The sequence below is a fragment of the Halichoerus grypus genome, chromosome 14 (assembly GCF_964656455.1).
Source record: "Halichoerus grypus chromosome 14, mHalGry1.hap1.1, whole genome shotgun sequence".
Taxonomy (NCBI): domain Eukaryota; kingdom Metazoa; phylum Chordata; class Mammalia; order Carnivora; family Phocidae; genus Halichoerus; species Halichoerus grypus.
Window position 1 is genome coordinate 12,869,166 of NC_135725.1, and position 22,331 is coordinate 12,891,496.

A 22,331-nucleotide genomic window follows, 5' to 3' on the forward strand; every position below is an offset into this window, starting at 1 on the left:
GAGGGCAGACCCTTTGTTCCTCAGGGCCTGTGACGTAATAGATTCTCAATAAATGTTTGTTGACTGACTGCTACATAGACACCTACCTCACAGGAATTCTCCCCTCCCTCCTCTATCATAAGCTGCTGGGTGGGGCTCTGACTGACCTTAAATCTAAAGGGGCTTTTCTGCTGCCACACATAGGCTCTATGAAGTGCACAGTTGGATGGTGGGAGTTACCACCCGTCCCACAGCACAGCTTGCTGGGTGGATGTGAGGAGCCAGGAAGGCTAGGAGGGAGGCCTAGTGAGACTGATAGCTGGGCTACCTTCACGAATCCTCTGTGTTTACCCTGAGACTTCCGTCCCTTCGAGCCATCACCAGACCCCCTTTCCCAGCCCAGGACCTCCTCTCAAAGGAGAGGAAAGCAAGGACAGGGGGCAGATCTAATCTGCAGCTATTTATTTGAATCCTCGTGTCGCCTCTCCTGGCTTACCTTGGCCTGAAATATTAAGGAAGGGAGGTCTTAGGACGAGGGGTTGGAGTGCTGCCCAAGACACCAGAGCCAGCTGGTAGCCTCATGCTTCCTCGTCCGCAGTGCTGTATTCCTAAACCCTAGCCCATGGTTTCTTCAACTTGAGCATGCATCAGAATCACCTGGAGGGCTGGCGCAAGCAGATGGCTGTGCCCTACGTCTGGAGAGGCTGCTTCGGTGTGCCTGGCGTGGGGCTCGAGAGTTTACATTTCTAACGAGTTCCCAGGTAAAGCTGGTGACAACAGGTTGAGGGCCACTGTCCTACCCGTCAGGGATTTCCGCACCTGCTGCCGTCCTGGTGGCTTCTCACCGGGCTCCATCTTAAGGAGGAAAAACTCCGTGTGTGTGGGCAAAGGGGGGGATGGGAAATGACTTGGGAGTTTTTCTAACCCTGAGTCCACACTTTCCTACACCTAACTGGACAACACAGAGGTTGATAGCTTCATTTTTTAACCGGCGGAAATATTTTTGTGAAATCTCAACATAAAAGAGACGAGGGCTGAGCGGCTGCGGGGAAACAGAAGCAGAGACCCCGGCGCTGGAACTTCTCCAACAGGCCCTGAGGGGGCGTGGCGGCGGAGGGGGCGTGGCGGCGGAGGGGGCGTGGCGGCGGAGGGGGCGTGGCGGCGAGCCGCGGCCCCGCCGCGCCGTCGCGGGGTTGCGGGGAGGAGGGTCCGGGCGGGAGGACGTCCGCCCACGCGCGCTGTAAACAGGTCCGGGCTCTTGAGGGATCCCCGCGGCTTGCTTTGGTGACTGCGCGCAGAAGTATGTGGTGCTGGGAATGGGAGGGCCGCGTGTGAAACCACAAAGCCCTACTTGTATATGGGAAGGCCGGGAAGCCTACAGACTTTTCCACGTTTCCAGGATCTTGCGTGCCCGCGCGCTGCGGGAGGCGCGGAGGCGGGACCTGTGGGGTCCTCAGCCTCGGGGCGGTTGAGCATCTGGGCTGGGTCCAGGGACGCCGGGCGGGGGCGGCCGCCTCGCCAGGCCGAGAGGAACAGGTCGGACAGGAAGGTGGTCAGCGCCTCCCTGCTCGGCCTCCTCGGACGCCGGGACTCGGGGGCTGACCCCCTGCTGACCCGAGCCTGCAGAGCCCTGCCCTGTCCGCTGTTACATGCCGCCTCAGGAGAAATGGATATCCAGGCCGGGAGGTTCCTGGCAGCCCGCCTGCTTGGCAGCCTCTTCCAGAACAGTCCGTGGAGTACAGACTGCTCCCTGTCTTCTTCCAGTCTGGTCCCTGGAGGGATTCCAGTCTCCCTGCCCAAGACTTTTCCCTTTTCTGCTTATCATGGGGAAGGAACATGCATCAGGGCGTTAAGTCGCGGGAGAGGAGCTCCTACTGAGCAGCGCAGAGCCCTTAGCAGTAGGAGGCCTCAGTTCTCAGAGAGCGACGCAAAGACCACAGCAAATTGATTACAGTTGTTGAGTTCACAAATGGGAAGTCCACAGCCCTGGTCAGGAAGTAGAAGGCGCTGTGAATAGGAAGACCTAAGGGTAGACGATCAAGTAGAACAAGGCCAGGCAAGGCATCATCCATTAAAAAAAAAAAAAAACAAGAATAAAAAAAATCCAGTCTCATAGAATGGGACTAGTGTACCCCTCCAAACTCTCAGGATGGGGGCATGCCGATTAGAATTTAAGTATCCGCAAAGCAGTTTAAAAGCCCAAAAGAAGGGCTCTAAATATATTTGAAAAATTTTGGGGGGGTGATCCCCATATGATGGCATCTAATAGATTCTGCATCCCTTTTTTTCTGGAAGAGAACATTCGAGAGCTATAACCTAAGATACTGAGGGTCTTTTCACCTGTCTTGGTAATGAAGGCAAGGGTGAATTTATAAATTTGTAGGAATCCTTTTTTTCTGTGGAGCCCGATATCTATTTTCCCACTCACTGTAGTATAATGAGTAGGATTGTTCCAGAGCTCCTGAGGGTGCAGTGGACTTGACGGAGAGTAATTCTTCCAGAAAAGACCTTGCCTGCTGACTGTAGTTCCAGGGGGAAATGCAAAAGAATCATCACACAGCACGAGCCAGCCTTCCCTCCAGCCTAGGGAATGGGAATTTGTGGGGCACGTTGAGCAGGGTTGCAGAGCCCTCTGGTGGACCATTGCTGGAGCACATTCATTTTAGCAGCTCACATTCTGAAGGCCCCTGAGACTGGCTTTGACTTCAAGCAAGTCCTATGGGAGTGGGGTTACGATAGCTCCTTTTACAAGATGGGGATTAGGGGGAGAAGAGGGGTACCCACACCCTCAACCTGAAGGACAAGAAATCTCTTCATTTCACCTCAGTGATGCCTAGCGCTGGTGGAAAGGCTGGTGCTGAGCAGGTGCATAATAAATGTTGAGAAGGAATAAACCAGAGGATAAATTAATGAATGAGAGCATAGTTCCTCCTCCCAGACTGCTGAAACGCATTTGAAGAATCAGAGGTATTGGATGACAGTGTCCAAAGAGACCCAGAGTAAAGGGTTGCAGTGGGAGTTAAAAGTGGGAAAATGGAACAATTTGAGAAGTCCTGTTTATAGAGTTGACGAAAGAGAGGCGTAAACAGTGTCGAAGACAACTGGAGGGTTTCTTGGGGCAAGAGCTCTGTGGGCAAAAGCTAGAGCAAACCCTAAGCATACACGGAGTGGCAACCTCTAGACGCACACACTGTGATGCTTCCCCAGGTTGTCAGCGGCCCTCAAGGCCAAGTCTGTTATTTCTATGGCAGCATTAGACAACCCAGTTTCTGGCTTAATTTGGATCCCTAGCAGCCACCTCTCCCTTCCACCCACAAGTGTAACTAACCACCGTCTTTCTCCAATGTTCTCTTTTACAAAAGTAGTTACCTCTCTCATCTTTTCTATTCCCAGGGTGAATATATAGGAAATGACGATCCATTCCTGCGTGGAAGGCCAGCGCTCCATCTTCACTAACACGATATAGTTGAAGAGCATCAAGTATCCGATGTACGCCAGCTGTAAGGAAACACAATATATAGCACACTCTGGCTCCGAAGACCCAGGGGCCCTGCACTCGGGCAAGGCCACTGCCCCGCAGGACAGAACAAGGTCAGCAAGCAGGACGCAGAATTCATGACGGAATTAACCTCAAAGCTTTCAACTAGTCAAATAATAATTTAAAAAAGACTGTAATAATAGAAATCATATGATATGCTGTCTTCCTTTTGACCCTTACATGTGTCTCTGGGTCCCAGTACTTTGCTTATACCTCTGTGTCATGATGCATCATTTTGTTTCGCAATTACCCACTTTCTCGTGTCTTTCTGGCTAAAAAGGGAACCTCTTCTCTCAGGGCAGTTCTTGCTCATGCCTGAGCCTCAGGTTCCTGAACTAGGGCACACAGTGGATTTGTGCCTAATGGACGCCAGGTAGATTAAATGTCTGTAGGAAGGAAAGGAAGACACATTCTGTACTTGTAAACCAGTCAAACCAATGTAAAAATAGACTGGACTTTATCTCGAAGTCCCACTTGAATTCTTTTCTGATATCATGTCTTCTTCTTTTTTTTTTTTCCTCCTACCTTAATGTGTTTGGCTTGGTGGGACCCTGGGAGGGTTTTATCTATTTTCCATTGCATCACCTCCCCACCCTATCCAAGTTGGGATATTCCTCCCTGGTTTCTGCTTCTTCGAAAGAATACAAGAGAAGATAAAGCGATGTATAGAAAGGAATGGGTCTGTGTGGCCAGCCGTGGCTTGGAGTGGGGTATAATCCTCACGAGGCTCGAATCCTGGTTGAATGCTGACAGGACTGGCTGAAGTGCTAGGTGTCCGAGGAAAACTCAGGGCTCACGTTTGGTGACTGTCACTGGAAGATTCAGCTATGTCTCAACGAGTAGGGTGGAGTGGAGGAGGGCTGGTGAGGTTCTTGCACAGGGGACCGAGGAACCTTTGGAGAAAAAGGCCCCCTCAGGGAAATGGCATATAAGCTCAGCCTTTTATAGGCAATGCTTCGAGCTGACTAAGGCGCCTGCTGGCTTTGGGGGCCTTCGGGGCTGTGAGTGGGAACTGAGAGTGAGTTTATTCCTATCTGCACTCTTCAGAGCCCACATAGCAAAGAACAGGACACGGTGTGGGCAAAGAGGTTGAGGCCTTGGAGGTATGGTGTAGCTTTGGCGCCCTGGTGGGCAGCTTAGCAGGCGGAGAAAGGTGCAGCCGGGCTGGGAGACAGAAGGGGAACTGGCAGCCCTACAGAGCTAAAGACAAGCTGCATTCTCTGCTACTGGGGCCACTCACTCTCTCTCGTCCTTTCTTTCCTTTTTCAATAAAAGGGATACATAGATTCTTAATAGGAGTCAAAGGTATTTTTAAAGACCCTATTAACGTTGGTGCATTTACAGACACAACCCTATAATTTCTCATCTCTGGCAAGGTGAGCGGATGTCAGAGTTCCACGAGATTAGGTGCGGAAGCTGTGGAGAGGCCGGAGGGCCAGGAGGGCTCATTCTCCACCTCACGGATGCGCTTTTGTACGCCCACCCCTTCAGGGACTGTCATTCTGTTCCACACCTCAGGTCCCACTCCTCCCCTTCAGGATCATTAGCACCCTCTGCAAACCTCACTTGAGAAGTCAGCTCTACTTAAAATCACGTAGGATGGTGTTTAAAATCTAACTTGGTTCATGTGGTTCCTGTTTTCCATTATACACTGGCATCCCACTCTCTGGTCCCCGTGAGTATTTCTCAAGACACAGTGGACTTTGATGGCTAAACTCTAAAACATATTCTCAGCCTCCTTCCGGCCTGAAATCCTTCTTTCTGGTTGCTTCTTTTTGTTTGTTGGATCCCATTCCATTGCTTCTAGGAGAAACCAATCTCCTTAACTGCCCTGGTGTTTATTATTTTACCCAATTCATTGCAACACATTCCAAAGCATTATCTTCTCTTGTCACATGTAGGCGCAGTGAGACCCACACATTCTCCCAGAACCTCGGCATTTTAGCATTTAACTCCTCCAACCTGCCTCTGTCCTCCGAATACGGGTCTAGCGTATTCTTTTGGTGGAAGGAATGTACACACCCAAGTCCGTGAAATTGGGATTTAAATCCTAGCTCAGGTCCTTCCAAGCGGTATCATTTTGTGTAAATCACGTCACCTGCCTGGGCCTCCAATCCTGTGATGATAGCTGCTGACCTTACAGAGCTTTGGGGAGGATTGGGGGGAGAGTGGGGGGAACAATGTGTGTCTCCTTCCTGACAGTAGAGGCCCAATGAATGGTGGCTACTGTTATTATTTGCCTCTTTTTTTCAAGAAACTTCTATTCCTCTTGTCTCCTCTTAACCTCACTCCTTGCTTCCTTTTGATCCCATTAACTAGTCATACCTCTCCTTTTCTAAACTACCCTCCTTATTGTTTATGCTTCTTCCATGATCAGCCTGTTCTTTAGATCCCAGTTACTCTATAATGCTTTTCCTTCCATAATCAGGCTACAATATAACATTTTGGGACAACTCTCAAAATATGGACTTCCAAAAATACGGCTTTAAACGTGTTTAAATGGCACGACAGAGGACTGGCGGCTGTCTGGGAGGCGACCTATCTTAGAACTCACCAACATTCATGGGGTCTTTGCTGCAGATCACCTTAATGTGACATGCTTTCATGTTGTGTGTGTGTGTGTGTGTGTGTAGACACGTACACACATATCTTCTGTAAGCTTTAACAAGCTCTGTGTAGAATGTCAAAGCTTTGAACAGAAACATAACCTTATGACTCTTATTGAAGTCAGTGGGAATCCTATAAGGGTTTGTATTTTATTGGCTTCTATATTCTTTGTATAAATTTTCCATTGACCAAGATGCACAACTCCTAAACTATGCAATGCAAGCCCCACAGCCCGAGGCAGGTTGCGTGGATCCCTGGGGGGCCTTTGCCCACGGCTGCTGGAGAGTGGAGGGGACACGTGGCATTGAAATGGAGGAAGGAGTTTGTCCCTGCTGGAGGAGCCCAGAGCACGTCCCTTGCGCTCTGACTTGGGTCCTCTTTTATACCTTGAATTGGCATCCTCTCCAACTGGGCACTTGAAATGGCTTTCATCGCAAACCAGGTCTGGGAGCCAGTTGGATCCCTGCCTCCTTTCTTCTTGGAACAGAAGAGGACCCAACCTGCTCTTCCGGAAGCTTGCTAAGATATTAGAAGTGAGGTTATGCGGAATTGAGGTGTGTCCTATCTTTCAGAAACTTGGGAGCATAGAAGGGGATATTTTTTGAAATCAGAGTGGGAAATAATCTTACAGAAAAGAACACAACCGCAAGCCAAGGGGACCTTTGCTCTAAAGCTGAATTCTACTGTTAAGCCTCTCTGGGGACTTAAAAATTGGGTGCTCCTCGTCTCGGCGTACTTCCTTGAGGCCTGGGCTTTGCAAATGCATAAACGTGGATTTCTGAAAGTCATGTAAACACAACCGAACAGGACTGGGGCGTCCTGTCTACAGTCAGCTGTGCAGAAGGGAGCTGGACACACAGGCTCCCCTTCTCAGAGGCAGCTTCACGACCTGCGACTAATGATACAAGGAAAGCAGTGTGTCCCAAGCTTCCCGAACCACAGGACTCACTCGGGCAGCTTGTTAAACCTAGAGCCTCCTCATCTCCTCCTTGGAGATTTGATTTAATGGGTCTGTGATGGGGCCAGGATTTGCATTTCTAACAAGATTCTTTATCATCATAGAATTTTGGGAAAATACTGGGCTAAAAACTGAGCCCTCTGTCTGGGGCAGTGGTTCTCAACCCTGGCTACCCATTACAACTACCTAGGAGCTTTGAAATATCCCGATGCTTGGGCTGTGCCCCAGACCAATGATGTCAGAATCGCTGAGAAGAGAACCCAGGTGCCTTTACAAAAATAGATGAAGACAGAGATTAAATAGAACCCAGGTGTTTTTTTCTTTTTAAAGTACTCCAGGTGGTTCCAATGTGTAGCCGAAGACTGAAAACCACTGTCCAGGGCATTGGTTTAAAAGCATCCTTGGGGTGCCTGGGTGGCTCAGTCGTTGAGTGTCTGCCTTCGGCTCAGGTCATGATCCCGGCCGGGGTCCTGGGATGGAGGCCCGCATCGGGCTCCCTGCTCGGCGGGAGGCCTGCTTCTCCCTCTCCCACTCCCCCTGCTGTGTTCCCTCTCTCTCTGTCTCTCTGTCAAAATGAATAAATGAAATCTTAAAAAAACAACAACAACAACAATAAAAGCATCCTTGGCTAACAAATTGCTATAGCTGAATAAATGGGGACCAAGGGAATCAAGGAAATAAAGTTAATACTGAACAAAGATCAAGGGAAAAAAGAGATGTTTTGGAAGGATAAGAGAAGGGAGTCCTGTATTTGTAAAGGTGATAGATAATTCTCGATACTATTGCTTCTCCTGGTTCCTTTACGCTCTAGGTCAGGAGTTAGCAAACTTCTTCTGTAAACGACCAGAAAGTCAATTTTTGAGACTTTGTGGGTCTGGCAATCTTTATGGCAAGTAATTGACTCAACGCTTGTAGCACAAAAGCAGCCAGATTATAGGTAAACAAGTGAAATTGGTTGTGTTCCAATAAAACTTTATGGACACTGCAGTGTGAATTTCATATAATTTTCATGTGTCATAAAGTGTTCTTCCTTTGATTTTATTTTCAATTCTTTAAAAATGTAAAAACCATTTGTAGCTCACAGTCCACAATAATGGGCCTGGATTTGGGACTGGATTCGCCCTGTGGGAATGTAGTTTGCAGAGTCCTGTTCTAGGCGGGGACAATTGAGGCAGCCTGGTATAAGAGGAAGGACAGGAATGGGTGTAAAATGCAGTAAAATTATTATCTTGATAAAACTGTTAGTTTAAGGAAAGTATATGTAAAGCACTTACAACAGTGCCTCACAGTAGGTGTTCAAAGAATGGGATATTATCATTATTGAGTGGATGGATGAATAAAAAACACTATCACTGTGCAATGTGACTAGCCTCGGAATAAAAACAGTTACATTTATATTGTGCTTACATGTTCCAAGCACTGTTCTAAGTGCTTTACATATTTTAACACATTTAATCTTTCCTAAATCCTACAAATTAGGTACTATTATTATCCCTATCTTAAGGAATCTGGGCACAGAGTGCTCAAGTAGCTAGTTTGAGGTCACACAATAATACTGAGAGGCACAGACAGGATTTCTGTTCAGCCTGTCTTACCCCAAAGTCCATGCTGGTCACCACTAACTTGTTTACTGCAAGGTAAAAATCGTATATATGTAAAATACATAAAATTATTTTTGCAAGTCTTAATTCTTTCAGAGGAGTATTTTTTTGTAATATTCATATATTTGAGTTTTTACTTCACTGAAAAAATCTGATAATTATATTTTGATTATATCCTCTTCCAAGACCATAGTTGAAAGCAGTAGTTTTCAGCTGGTGGCAGCGTCAGCCCATAAGGGGACATGTGGCCATATCTGGAGACATTGTGGTTGTTACGCTCGGGGGCTGGAGACTGCTACTGGCATCTAGTGGACAGAGGCCAAGGCTGCTGCTGAACATGCCACGATGCATAGGACAGTCCTCCTTCACCAGGAATCATTCTGCCCAACACGTCAATAGTGCTGAGGTTCCGAAAGCCTGATTAAAAGCCGGCATTAAGTGTTAGCATACAGAACCACGCAGAACAAGACCTCAGCTAGTCATCTGAGTCATCTTGGCCTCAGACTCGGATTTTCCTTTGCTGACTCAGGTGACTGGTGCGTATGTAGCTGGTTGTGAGAAAGGCCAAAAATACAGACGCCCGTCCTTCCCCTGGGACAGTGCCACCGTGGCTGGGAGACCTGGGCCTGAGCTGACCTGGGCCCGAGCTGACCTTCGGCTTAAAATACCATGAAACGTAGAAGTAGAAAACCAACAGTCGAGCCATTTCTACCATATCCAGAGGCTATTTCAGGGACCGTCTTTCATCTCGAGGGCAGAAAACTCTTGTGTGGTGGGCACTGGACTGTCTTTACTGTGACTGTAGGTTACTGTGAGTGGTTTTTGCTGCTTTGGTTGGCATGTTGTTTAATTGTGTCTGAGCAAGAAAGGTTGTTTGATGACACTCCCAGGTTGGCAGTAGTCACACACTTAGACTACCCCCCCCTTTAGTGGTGTTACTTTTAACACTCTGCTCAGCCCTTACCTTTCACGTGTTCCCCAAACTCAGGATTGGCATCAAAAATGGGCAACTCTGATCCAGCGCTCATCCATCCAGAACACAGAAGTGTTTTAGAAAATGACATCTATTTTCCTGCTAGACTAGACTCATACTCATCTCACCTCTATTTCTGTCAGTTCTCACTTCTACCATTTCCTTTATTTTCTGCAAGGAGGAGAAACGCAGACACTGTGGAAGCTGCCTCGCAAATTCCACACATCTTGCAGAACATTGGGAAAAGCTTTCATTCCTGCCTGTGCGATCCTTACATTGTGACTCACAGAGGAAACCGGGTAGGTGCACGAGAACCTGACCTTGACTCTCTGTGGTCATCCATGAGGAAGACGAGAAAGGAAGATGCTTACCGTGTAGAACCAGAACTTCACGATGGGTGCGTTGTAGAATTCATAGATTTTCCTGCCCAGGGGGATTAGCCGGTGTCTGCTCTGAACTTCCTCTTCATCCTTCTTTCTGGAAGACTCCCCATTGTTTCGTCCCAACATGGCCTACAGTGGAAGAGAATCAATACCATCATGGCAGGGCTCTGGGGAACAGGCAGTTTAATGTGCTCATTTTACAAATCAGGAATGCATGCTCATAGAGCTAGAGAGTTTTGTCCAAGGTCCCCAGAGATTCAGAGGCTGTGCCTTCCCTAAGGGTGCATTTGCATTATATATAGAATCAAAGGTTTTTGCCTGGGATGGAAGGCCTTAGGGCTAGCTCTTGATTACTCTCTTTTCTTCTACCCTGGGAGCTCTGGAAGATGTCCATGATGGAAGATACCCAGAGTTCTGAGAGGGAGAAAAATTATAGCCCGGAAAGGCCAAGAATCTGTCTTTTCTTTCCAGCCCCTCTCCCCATATATGTAATGAGACAGGAAGATCTGGATATGAATTCTGTCTTCACTCATGCTAATGACTCTTAAGTAAAAAATACACTGGACCAGTAATACCTAACTTACCCAAATGTTATGAGTGTTCCAGAGGCTAAGTTATCTGAAGTGCCTAGGGCTTAGTTAGGTGAGAAACATCTCCTCAACCCTTAGGCATAAACCTTGGTTCCTTGATTTCAAACCCCATAAATCCTGAATTACTGCTGGTATTAGTTTCATGGCAATTCCTAGGCATACCACCTTCCTCTGTGTGGGACAGTCAGCCAAGTGGGACTAGGAGAAGCAGGGCCTGACCTGGAGAGGCCTCATCTCCAAGCTGTTGGAAGTTTCTTTACAAACAGAATTGTTTCCTTCTCACTCATGGCAACAGCAGCAGCAAAAACAGTGATTAAACATCACAAAAAAGGCAGAATTTGAGGAAAGGCAAATGCATGCCTGTCTGGGCAGCAAGTGACAGGATAAGTGTCCCAAAGATGGCTGAAGATCCTATTGGTGAAGAGTTCCAGACTTTGGGTCACTCAGAAGGATGACTGAATCCTCTCTTGGATACTCAGAATCCATGGCACCTTGGGAAAATCTTTTAACCTCTCTGAATTATCTTTAAATTGGAGGTAATAATAACATCTTTTATAGGATTGGTCCATAAATCAATAAGCATCTGGCACTTAATAAGTGCTCAGTATATTCTAGCTAGTGTTTACAATGAACTGAGACTTCCTTGGATATTCTTGACTGAAATGATCTAGTTGGGAATCTCTCACCAGAAAAAAGAAAAGTGTTATCAGGGGTCTAATATAGCATAATTTATTGGCTGTCCTTCCCTTCCTTCCTTCCTTCCTCACCCTCTCCCTCCTTCCTTCCCTTCCTTCCTTCCTTCCTTTTCTTCCTTCCTTCCTTCCTCTGTCTGTCTCTCTCTTTCTTTCTCTCTCTTTCTTTCTTTCTTCCTTCCTTCCTTCCTTCCTTCCTTCCTTTCTTTCTTTCATTAGGTTCCATGCCCAGCATGGAGCCCAACATGGGGCCCAAACTCACAACTCTGAGATCAAGACCTGAGCTGAGATCAAGAGTTGGATGCTTAACCGACTGAGCCACTCAGGTGTGCTGGCTTTAATTCTTTCAATATTACTCTAAAGCAAGGTTAGTTCTACAGTGTTTGGGAGATTTTATTTATTTTTATTATTTTATTTTATTTAAATTCAATTTGTTAACATATAGTGTATTATTAGTTTCAGAGGTAGAGTTCAGTGATTCATCAGTTGTGTGTAACACCCAGCGCTCATTCCATCAAGTGCCGTCCTTAATGCCCATCACCCAGTTACCCCATCCCCCACTTACCTCCCCTCCAGCAACCCTCAGTTTGTTCCCTATAGTTAAGGCTCTTATGTTTTACCTCCCTCTGTTTTTGTCTTATTTTATTTTTCCTTCCCTTCCCCTATGATCCGCTGTTTTGTTTCTTAAATTCCACATATGAATGAAATCATATAATAATTGTCTTTCTCTGATTGACTTATTTCACTTAGCATAATACCCTCTAGTGCCAACTATATTGTTGCAAATGGTAAGACTTTTTTTTTTTTTTTTTTTGAGGGAAATGAGATTTTTATTAAGTGTAAGAACACGGCAAATCCTTCTAACTGCTCAGAGACTGACAAGGATTTGGGACAAGAAAAAGGACTGGGATACAGGTTTACAGTTGAGAGATCTAACTATAGAAATAATTTGTTTATCTTGAATTTGAGAACAGATAATTCTGGTTTCAAACCACCTTACTCAAGACATACATATGTAAGTTTCAACTACTTTTGTCATTGCCTCAACTATCCACCTACTCAAATATATAACAATCACAGATGATGAACCTGTAATTAATGGGATTTCTGGAGAAGGTAACAAGGTAATTTCCATTCCTATATGGACTCTCTGGCTAGACAGTTACCTTGACTTAATGAATAGGTAAGATCCCATTTGATGGCCTATCCAAGTCTTCCTTTTGATCGGTGAGCTGGGTCAACCTTCATGATGGATATAGCACATTAAACTTCTATAAATACTGACCACTGACCTCAAGAAACTCTGAAGTTCCATGGTATTTATCCTTCTATAATTTATAATTTATGTAACATAATTATCCTGCTTCTGTTCTACTTCTTTATCTGCTCAATAATACAGTACCATTTGGGGACATAATAGGATGTTAGTAAAGGCAGCTTGGGGAGTTTTAGGCATCTTGGAGAGTGACATCTTGGGGTAACCTCTAGGGACAGCGGCTTCCCCAACAAAGTTGAAACAATGCCCTGGGTCCATGGACAGGCTGAGACTTTAGGAGGCAGAGTGCAAACACACTTATCTGGCAATGCGTAACACAAAAACAAAAACACCACAGCCTGTTTTGCCTTTATAATTCTTTTTTTTTTTTTTTTTTTTTTTTAAAGATTTTATTTATTTATTTGAGAGAGAGAGCACATGAGAGGGGGGAGGGTCAGAGGGAGGAGCAGACTCCCTGCAGAGCAGGGAGCCCGATGCAGGACTCGATCCCGGGACTCCAGGATCATGACCTGAGCCAAAGGCAGTCGCTTAACCAACTGAGCCACCCAGGCGCCCTTGCCTTTATAATTCTGATACATTCCCAAGTGAATGCTTTTTTTTAAAAGCTTTTCTTTTGTGGGTTTAAGGAAAGCATTTTTGAAATTTCATTAATTCCAGCCTAAGCAGCTTAACTCACTGATTTTCTTGATTTCTCTTCCCAGTAGCCAAACATTTCCTTTGACTACATTCCTTTAGCAGAATGTAATAGGGTCAAATACAGGCAAAACTGCACAATATGGATTGGAGAATTTTTTGCTGGCTGGACACAGATGTCAAGTCTGGGAAAGATCTATGAAAGGCTATCAAGATGAAACTGAGACTCATATTTTGTATATAACTTTGGAAGGGCCACGGGAAAACATCCCAGTCCAAGAAAGGAGATGTTGGCTAAACACGGACGTCCAGATATCGTTCCTATGAAAAGAGTGGAGGTGTCAACGGGCTGCATTCTCCAATCCTCCCTGGGGTGAGTGAAGACCAGTGATCCAGCAGTGACAGAATTGTCACTGGGGTCAAAGGAAGCTCCACCTTAAAGGTATCTGCTGTCCAGCCCTGACTTTATCAGCCCACAAGTCCCTTCTTCCATTCCTCCTAGTTCTTTCTGCCTGTGGGGAAGAAGGCCAGGCAGCACTGCTCATGGGCTGGCTTTCACTTGGGTTCTCAGTGAACAACAGCAGGGCTGACTCTCTGGGAAGCAGACTTTGGACCAGATCCTCAAAGCTCTACCCAGAGCAGGAGAAGGAGCTGCTTCCTTTGTTTTCTTGCTTGAGACCCAACCAGAAAGAATGCTGATTCAGCACCAGGCCGCCTTCATAGGATCCTTCCTGAGCCTTCAAGCCATGTTATACTTGACGTAGGAGGCCCATGCATTATTTTTGGATTCTTTCTGCTATATGGTAGACAGAACCAACTGAATACCTACATTTGAGACCAAGAAGGAATTCTCTGCATCCCTGAGCCTACAGGCCTCCAAGCATGACCAGTGGGATCTCCATGCCTGGGTTCTAATCCTGGCCTTGCAACTAATTAGCTGGGTAACTTTGGGCAATTTAACTTCTCTGAGTCTCAGCTTCCTCATCTGTAAAATGGGATGATAATAATAGTACCTACCTCATGGGATTGTGTGAGGATTCCATGAGTAAGCACACGTCAAACATTTGTCACTATCATCACAATATTTGCAAACATTTATCAAGGCTTACTGTGTGCCAGGCCCTGGTCTAGAGAATTTACATGTACACTTTTTAAACTGAAAAACCACCTGTGAGCTAGACAATGTTCTTATTCCCATGATAGAGGTTAAGCAACTGTGCCCCAGGTCCCACCATGAGTGGCAGGAGGCTCAGGGCAGGATTCTAGCTCCAGGGTGTATACTCTTTACCCCTCTACTGAAGTGTTCAGTAAAGATTTGGTATTATTACTACTAATGTTTCTGTTAATGCTTAAAATATCATTCCCTATCCTTGAAGGATTCAGAGGCCAACACTATGGTAAAATCTTTACAGAAGACAGTCATCTGATCCTATCACAGAGGCAAGCAGACTTGTCCACTCATTTTTATAAGAATCCTGAAATGGAAAACAAACTTAACTCTGTGAGTCAAACACTGTGAATGATTAATCAATCAAAAGAGTCGTCAGATGCCTATGCCCTGCTGTACTTGGGGTTGGGATTGTTTCCTTTAGGAAGGAAATATTGTTGATCTGGAAGAAAAACAATTCACAGGGTGGTCCCACTAGGATAATAATGCGAAGAGCCTTTTGTCACCCGGGCAAAACCAATTTTTGTTTTCTCTCCTTACAGGTTTTTTGGGTCATCACAGTCATGGTGGGGAAGGTGGGGGATATCAAGGAAGGCCTATGGAGTTGTTACTTGATGTCTCCAAAACTCTGAAGCCCTGTCTGTCCCTTTAATGGCATGTGATATTTTTAGACTTTGGGTACAATCCAGTAGCAGTCATGCTGCTCAGGCGGGGGCTGTGGGAAGCTGTCCCATGCCCAGCTGCCCCGTTCTCCCTGCAGAACAAAGCATCCACGTTCTATAATTATACCAGGGAGAGCTAATAAAAGCCTTCCATACAAACCTCAAAATTCAATTAATCCTGTGTTTGTGAGCCTGACCCTGAAGACAGAAAAAGGCGTAGCATCTGATCCCCAGCACAGTTCGAGCCCAGGGAAGCTGGCTCCTCCCACCACATAAATGCCTTTGCCTCCTTTGTAGGCGCAGACTGCCCTCTCACCTGCTTGTGTATAAAGCATTGCCTGTTTGGAAAGCTGAGGGTGCCTTGCTTTTGAATTTCCCTGGGTTGTCCTGTGCCACCGACTCTGGCTGAAGGATTTTGCACAGAAATAGGCCCTATGGTTATGCTATTTATGCACAGAGAAGACACTTTTATAATACCCGGTCTCAGTACTTCAACGAAGCACCTGGTTGGAGGGTGAGCTCGGGAGTGACTGAGACTTAAGCCGTAGCATCGGGACAAGTGGGTTAGGGTTGCTGCCCGTGGACCATGACCGTGTAGTTTTCCTTACTGTCAGTTCCATGTCCTCTTCATCTTTTTCCTTCGTGGGCTTCTCTGGCTCTTCCGGCTCCTTCTCTTGAAGGTGGATTTCCTGGGCCTGAGACATATAGGGCATGTCGTCTTTGTTCTTGAACTCCAAGCTGAGAATTGAAGGAGGAAGTAGAATTCCCAGAATTACCTAAAGTAATAATAATGATAATAATAATAATCACATTTAAAGGATTAAGATTAGGGCAGGTTTTTTTTTCAGAATCAGAGTGGCCTAGGGTGGGGGGGGGCGTGTACGCATGCGTGTGTGCTGTGTGTGCCCCAAGCGAGGACCTGCATATGTTACTGCCCAGGGGGTCACTCTTGCCCGTCTGAGAACTGTCACACACAGCGGTAGCTCAGCCCGATTTTGGAGAAACAGAGCATCTTGCTCAAATACATCTTACTCAGTTAACATCCACTTGGCATGGGGGAAACTGAGGAAAGTGACAGACCCTGCCCGAGGCAAAAGTGGGAAAGAACCCAGATTCTCCTTTAGCCATTAGCACTTGGCTTTGTGAAATCAATTCATACGTACGTCCGCTGGCATTTATTTGCTAACATGTCAAGTGGAGCTGATTATGCATCATCTTGTTATCCCTGTAAAAAATGCTGTCCCCAGTTCACCTTGAGAAAGTCCATGTGGGAAAGCATGTTTTCATTGCCGATGACTCCCCTGGCATCTGTTACTATAGCGCGCGCACACAGACACACACACCCGTGGGTTCAGTATTTGCCATGAGAACCCCCCTATACAAAGACTCCAGGAAGCTCAGCACTGTGTTCCTCTCATGTATAAACGACATGCTTCCACCTCCTTGTGATGCTAATAAATACATGGGCCCTTCTCCTGAGAGGACGATCTCATTCTGCCTTTGAATGATAATTCAGGCATGTGACTTGTGCCCTCTCGATCTTCTCCTGCCTCTCCTCTCAGTCACTAAACTGGTTCTGCTACACAAGGCTGCTGAATGCGAGCCTTCTTGAAGAAACCGCATCAAGGTGAGGGGCTCAGAGAGATCCCGAACAGTAAGTGAAAATGATCCTCAAGTAATGAGGCAGGGACAGCCTGTGCTTGAATGCCCACGGGGACTCCGGAGCAGCCAAGAGAAAAGGGAGGGTGGTGACCCTGAAGCTGGGGTGCCTGGCAGGCCTGGGAAGGCTCAGGTGGCATGCTGGCAGCCTTCAGGGGACATGACACCCTGTCCTCGGAGCTGAGAGCCAGGCTTGGCGGTCACTAGTGGTGTGGCTGTGGAGCGCCCACGACCCACGTCATGGAGTCCTTCTGTGACTCTGGGCCAAGAGCCCACGGGAAGGGTGGCATGGGGGAGGGGTGCTGGTTCCATCAGGGTGGCCTCAGCAAAATGCTCTGGTCTGATGGCCCTTCTGCTTTGGGCTGACCACAGAGTTACCTAGATCAGGTAGCTCCAGGTAATATGAGCTTGACTTCCGTTGTCAGAGCCACAAAGTCTAGACAGAGAAAGCATTTGCAAACACTCTTTCAATCTTTCCCTCCCATTTTTTTCTTTCTCTGTACTTCTTTCAGTTTAATGTCTTCCTTGTGAAACACTATAGAAAACAAAGAAGCAAAGCCACATGTCATCCTACGTCTTGTACTTTCGAGCCCATAGGTAACCACTACAAACAACTTATGGTGTATCCTTCCTGGTTACTTAACAAAATTATGTACAAATATAACTATGCACATACATGCTTAAAAAAACATATATGGACTCAGGCTCTATGTAACTGGTCTACAACTTGTTTTTCTTCACTTAAGAATAGATTGGGATGATCTAGCAACATCTTTACGTATAAATCCATCTCCTTTTTATTTCAGTTTAAAACATTTCTCAAGCATAGCTGCTAAGAGCCAGTGTCTCTATGACAAGGTACAAAGGAGGGCCAAGACATTCAGGCTCAGGCGGTGGTGACGGGTTGCCCAGTAAGGGGTTCTCGGTGCAGCATGGCTTATGCCAGAGCAAATCGTACCTCCTATAGCACCTCGGTGTGCCCATCACCTCTGGATCTTCTGCAAAATACTAACGCCTGGGCATGCCATCTCTAGAGGTTCTGACTTAGCAGAATTTGGGGTAGGCCCTAGTCTCTATATGAAAAAAAACAACCCACTCTAGAGACCCTAGAGAAGATTCTGATACATAGTTGGGGCTTAAAACCAGCCTCCTGAGACAAGAGAATGCCCAGTCCCACTGCAGACTTGGCTTGGTGAGCTCCAAACCAACCCTCTGGTCCTCCTAGCCAATGGGGCCTTCTGGGCGTGCTGACCTTGAGGCCTGAGTTCTTGCGCATCCGGAGCCGGCCCATCCACATATCTGTGAGCAGCATCTGGCTGCACGTGTGCGCAATGAAGTCGCGGTGCTTGGCGGCCACAGCTAGCTGCAGGCAGGTGGCGTTGCTCCAGTTCTTCAGTTCATACGTCAGCAGCTTCATGGCCAGCTGCTCATCCTGCTTGTAAGACTGGTCTAGGAGCTCCACAGCCAGCTGGCCGAAGTCCCTGGAAGACAGAATGCAAGGAGGTGTCTTTTGGCCATCTTGGAGACTTAGATGATGAAAGCGGGGACCCAGTGGCCAAGCCACGGGAGGTGGTTACTGTGCGGTCTCGTTGTTTTGTACAGGGTCTAGTCTGTTCTTTCGTTCAGCTAGTTGACATCGACTAAGCATCTACTATGTGCTGGGGGCGTAAGTCAAGCAGGACCTGGTCCTGGTACTCAAGGCCCCCAATTCAAGGCTATGGATGGGGGAGGCAGACCAAAAATACCAACGATTAGAGTGCAGTAGGTCTTCTTAATGGGACAGACCTCGGTTCATATTGGAGTTTTATCAACCCCAAAGTGTGTGATCTTGGACAAGTTATTTAATTCTCCCAGTCTCATTTTCTTCAGCTTTAAAATATGCACAGTAAGAGGACCTACCTCTTGAGGCAGTTGAGAGGATGAAATAAAAATCTATGTATCTCTGTGTACTTCTATATCTAGCACCGTGTGCCACAAATGCTAATTATTCGTGCCCACCCTCTGTGTGAGGCGATACTACCTCCACTTAAGGGTTTGGGTAGCTAGGACCCTCCAGCATTTGAGGCCCGCCTTCTCTCCTGGTCCCCCGACCACCCCGCCTGCTGGGCTGGCCAACCTGGAGTTGTGGTTCAGCTCCTGGGAGATGTCGTCCACCATGTCATTCTCCGAAGCCTCGTGAGCCATGGCTTTGCAGAGCTTACAGGCCACCAGGGCCTTGGCCATGGCCTCCTCACCATGCTGCCAGAAGAACAGGGCCATCTTCTGCCTCTTCATCAGGACGGCCCACACCATCAGCTCATGGAAAGGGAAAGGGAAGTGGTTGATCTCAGGGTCGTCCAAGTCAATGTCCACCTCTTCTTCTCGCTTCTTGGTGGTCTTTCTTCCTCGCCTTAAGGGGACATCATCCTGTAATTTTAAGGAAAAAACATAGAGGTGGAGTTAGAAATGAATCAGTTAAATTTTTAAAATAGTTATTTATTGTATATCTATTATGGGTCCTGTTCTGGGATTGACAGAGAAATGAACTAGCCTATCCTAGCTCCTATCCCAAAAGCCCTCATGCCTAACTTTAAAACAAGTTATAAAACAAGTTATAATGAGTGTATAAGCACAGCCCTATGGGAACATGCCAGTGTTATACTTAATTTTTTAAAATGGGTCATTCCCTTCCTCTCTTCTCTTCTCTTCTTTCTTTTTTTTCTTTCCTTCCTTCCTTTCTTCTTTCCTCCCTCCCTCCCTTCCTTCCTTCCTCCCTCCCTCCCTTCCTCCCTTCCTCCCTCCCTCCTTTCACTTTTGTCCATTTTTTTCCTACAGGTAAGGCTATTTGTGCCTCATGATGGATAGCGCTGCCCTTTTCTCTGAAAGGACAAGGACATCCTATTCTTGCAGGTGCATACACGACAATACCCACACAAACAAAATATGGAAAATGGGAAACAGATGATCTGTCTCCAGTTTCTACATACCTCTTAGGTGCATTTGTGAAGTATTTCTGGCCTTTGGATCTGTTGCCAGTTGTAAACACCCATGAATAGATTTCACTCACTGGAATTTATATGCTTCCTTGGTTTTCAAGTTAGTATTTCAAATAAGATTTATTTTCTTACTTGTAATGCTAATGCAACCTCATGGTGGAATTTTCAAAGCTACTGTAACTTGTCCCCCCCCCCTTCAATACTGGAAAAAAATTCCCTTCTTTATTTTAGAATCATGTACTAAGCCTTACCAATTAAATGAACATATATATGTATATACATATATATATTTAAAATGTAAAATAAAGAGAACAAATAATTGACATTAATAATTTGGGCATATACTTACCTCCATTCCCAGTAGTTTCAAGGCTTTGGGCTGTTTAAAAAAAATGTTATACATAAAGTTAGATCTTTCTTTATAGAGGTAAGAAAAGAATCCTATTATATCTTAACCAGGTAATAGAAGAACTCTCTTGTACCATACAGCATTTATTCATTTCACTAAATAAAACACCACAAGAGGAACCCATTTATAGAAATTCTAGGAGAATTAGGGATTTGGTGATTTTGGTGAATCACAGAGAATCAGAACTCCAGAGAGGCATAATGAGATTGCGAAGGGTAGAGCCTGCAGGTTTGTAATCTCTTTCATGGACCAAAATTTCTTCCATCTTTCCAGAAACGTCCTGGTTGGCTGACATCTCCATGACCTCCAGCACTTGGCTGAGCCATAAAATGTTCAGTCAAACCATAAGATGTTTCTCAAACCTCTGAAGGGCCTCTACTACCTGGAGACTTGGAATACTACGATTCAGTATGTGTTCAGAGGCTTCATGCCGGCCATCTCCCTATGTAGCTCTCCAGTAAAGCAAGGGTGTGTGGGGCTACGGAGGCATGTGCTGACCGTGGCAGAAGGTGCTCAATGACACGGAAAGTGTCAGCACATACAGTGGCATCATTGGTCATGCTGGGAATGTGCAAAATAGCCACAGGCCAAGACGGAGAGAGAAGGCAACTCAGCGAATTACAGAACTTGATTTATATCTAAGAAGTGGAGATACGAAATTACATCTCAGGGGTCAGGAATTCCAGTTCTGTGTTCTAAGCGTTACAGAATGGTTGAGTGCTATCTTGGAAGTTGTTCGGGTAACTAATAAGGTTACAGCACTTACCATTCCTCCAAATTTTATTTTGGAATAAAACAAAAGTAGGAATAGCCTGAACCTTGTCTCTCTCCCTTTCTTTCCCTTTTAGCTTCTAAAGTGACCACCAGTTTGAAATTTGTGTGATTTTTTTTTCTCCTTATTTATACTTTTTGGTGTTTTCAAAGTGGTCTTCGAGCCCCATCAAATACTTTCATCATCAGAAGATCAGCTGTGTTAAAAGTAGAAATCATGCCCACTACCAGCTAGAGTAACAGTTCTCAAAATGTGGTCCAGGAACCATGTGATCCTTTCTGGGGCTCTGTGAAGTCAAGGGTGTTTTCCTAAGACTACTAAGATGCTATTTGGTTTTGACACCGTGTTAACATTTTGCAGTGATGGTGCAAAGACAGTGGTGAGCAAACTGCTGAGGGCCTTAGCAGGAAAGAAGAAGGCAGGGACACCAAACTTTACTAGTTGTCATTAGATCCCACTGTTATGCATTTGAAGTTTAAAGACAAACAAAAAACCAGTTGTACTTAAGCCTTTGATGAGGCCTAAGAAAAAATATTAACTTTATTAAATCTCTACCCTCGATACTAAAAAATGTCTTTTGACTATTTTGAGGGATGAAATGGGAAATGTGCATAAAGCACTTCTGCTACATACTGAACCAGGACGGGTTGTCCTGAGGACAAACATGCAGTTATTTGGATTATGGCCACACTGTTTCATGGGCGATTGACTTGAAGGAACGACTGGCAGACAAACCATGGTTTACTTAGACTTGGACATTTGGCAGACATTTTTGGAAATGGCCGAAGTGAGGCTGTTGTTTCAAGGAAAATAACTGGTGGTATCTGTTGCCAATGACAAAATTTTCCAAGCAGAAATTAGAAAAAATTAGAATTTTTGAAAACTTGCATATCCTTTCCCCCACGACCTGGACAGTTTTTCAGAAGTTAAAGACTTTTCTGATGAAATTGGAGGTGATATTAATGAAGGTGAGTTTTTGAAATTGTTTAATGAAATGTGTCAACCATCAGATCTACATAACTCAACAAACCAGTATTCTACAATGACCAGTCTACCATGTTCCAAGATCCATATGAAGTGTAAGCTCAATCAATGCATTTTAAAGTAGCAGAGTATGAAAAGTTTATTGACGTTATTTCAGATTTTGTGTTGCAACTAATCTTTAAGAAATTGCGAACTGAGTTTTGATGTATGTAGCATCAAAAAAGAGTATCTATAATGATCTGTAAAGATTTTATTAAAATACTCCTTCCTTTATATACATATGTATATGAAACATATATGTCATATTTGTCACATATTTGTGTGAAGTCAGATTTTCTTTGTATATTTCAACCAAAACATCTGGCAGACTGAGTGCAGAAGTAGATATGAGAATCTAGCTTTCTTCCATTAAGCCAGATATTACAGAAATATGCAAAAAATGTAGAACAATGATACTCTTACCACCAATTTT

General features: G+C 45.6%; 1 protein-coding gene and 1 long non-coding RNA gene across 13 annotated transcripts in view; one reads left to right on the plus strand and one right to left on the minus strand.

Annotated features, from left to right (window-relative positions):
• Positions 1 to 22,331, minus strand: part of TRPM3 (transient receptor potential cation channel subfamily M member 3) — a 493,595-nt gene that overhangs the window by 57,328 nt on the left and 413,936 nt on the right. For all 8 annotated transcript variants that reach the window (XM_078061329.1, XM_078061328.1, XM_078061333.1 and 5 more), the window contains 6 exons: positions 20,044 to 20,073; positions 18,836 to 19,125; positions 17,972 to 18,200; positions 15,669 to 15,836; positions 10,028 to 10,168; positions 3,349 to 3,477 (listed from right to left, as the gene is read on the minus strand). In XM_078061329.1, coding sequence (XP_077917455.1) covers positions 3,349 to 3,477; positions 10,028 to 10,168; positions 15,669 to 15,836; positions 17,972 to 18,200; positions 18,836 to 19,125; positions 20,044 to 20,073 — 987 coding nt within the window. The remainder of the gene's footprint in view (positions 1 to 3,348; positions 3,478 to 10,027; positions 10,169 to 15,668; positions 15,837 to 17,971; positions 18,201 to 18,835; positions 19,126 to 20,043; positions 20,074 to 22,331) is intronic.
• Positions 1,139 to 21,426, plus strand: LOC144380021 (uncharacterized). 5 transcript variants are annotated; one of them, XR_013443703.1, is made up of 5 exons: positions 1,139 to 1,279; positions 3,373 to 3,570; positions 9,835 to 10,053; positions 19,534 to 19,608; positions 20,377 to 21,426. It is a non-coding gene; the product is annotated as an uncharacterized LOC144380021 (long non-coding RNA). The 5 variants fall into 5 exon arrangements; XR_013443702.1 differs by lacking the exon at positions 20,377 to 21,426 and having other exon boundaries at positions 19,534 to 19,939; XR_013443704.1 differs by lacking the exon at positions 20,377 to 21,426 and having other exon boundaries at positions 9,835 to 9,955; positions 19,534 to 19,939.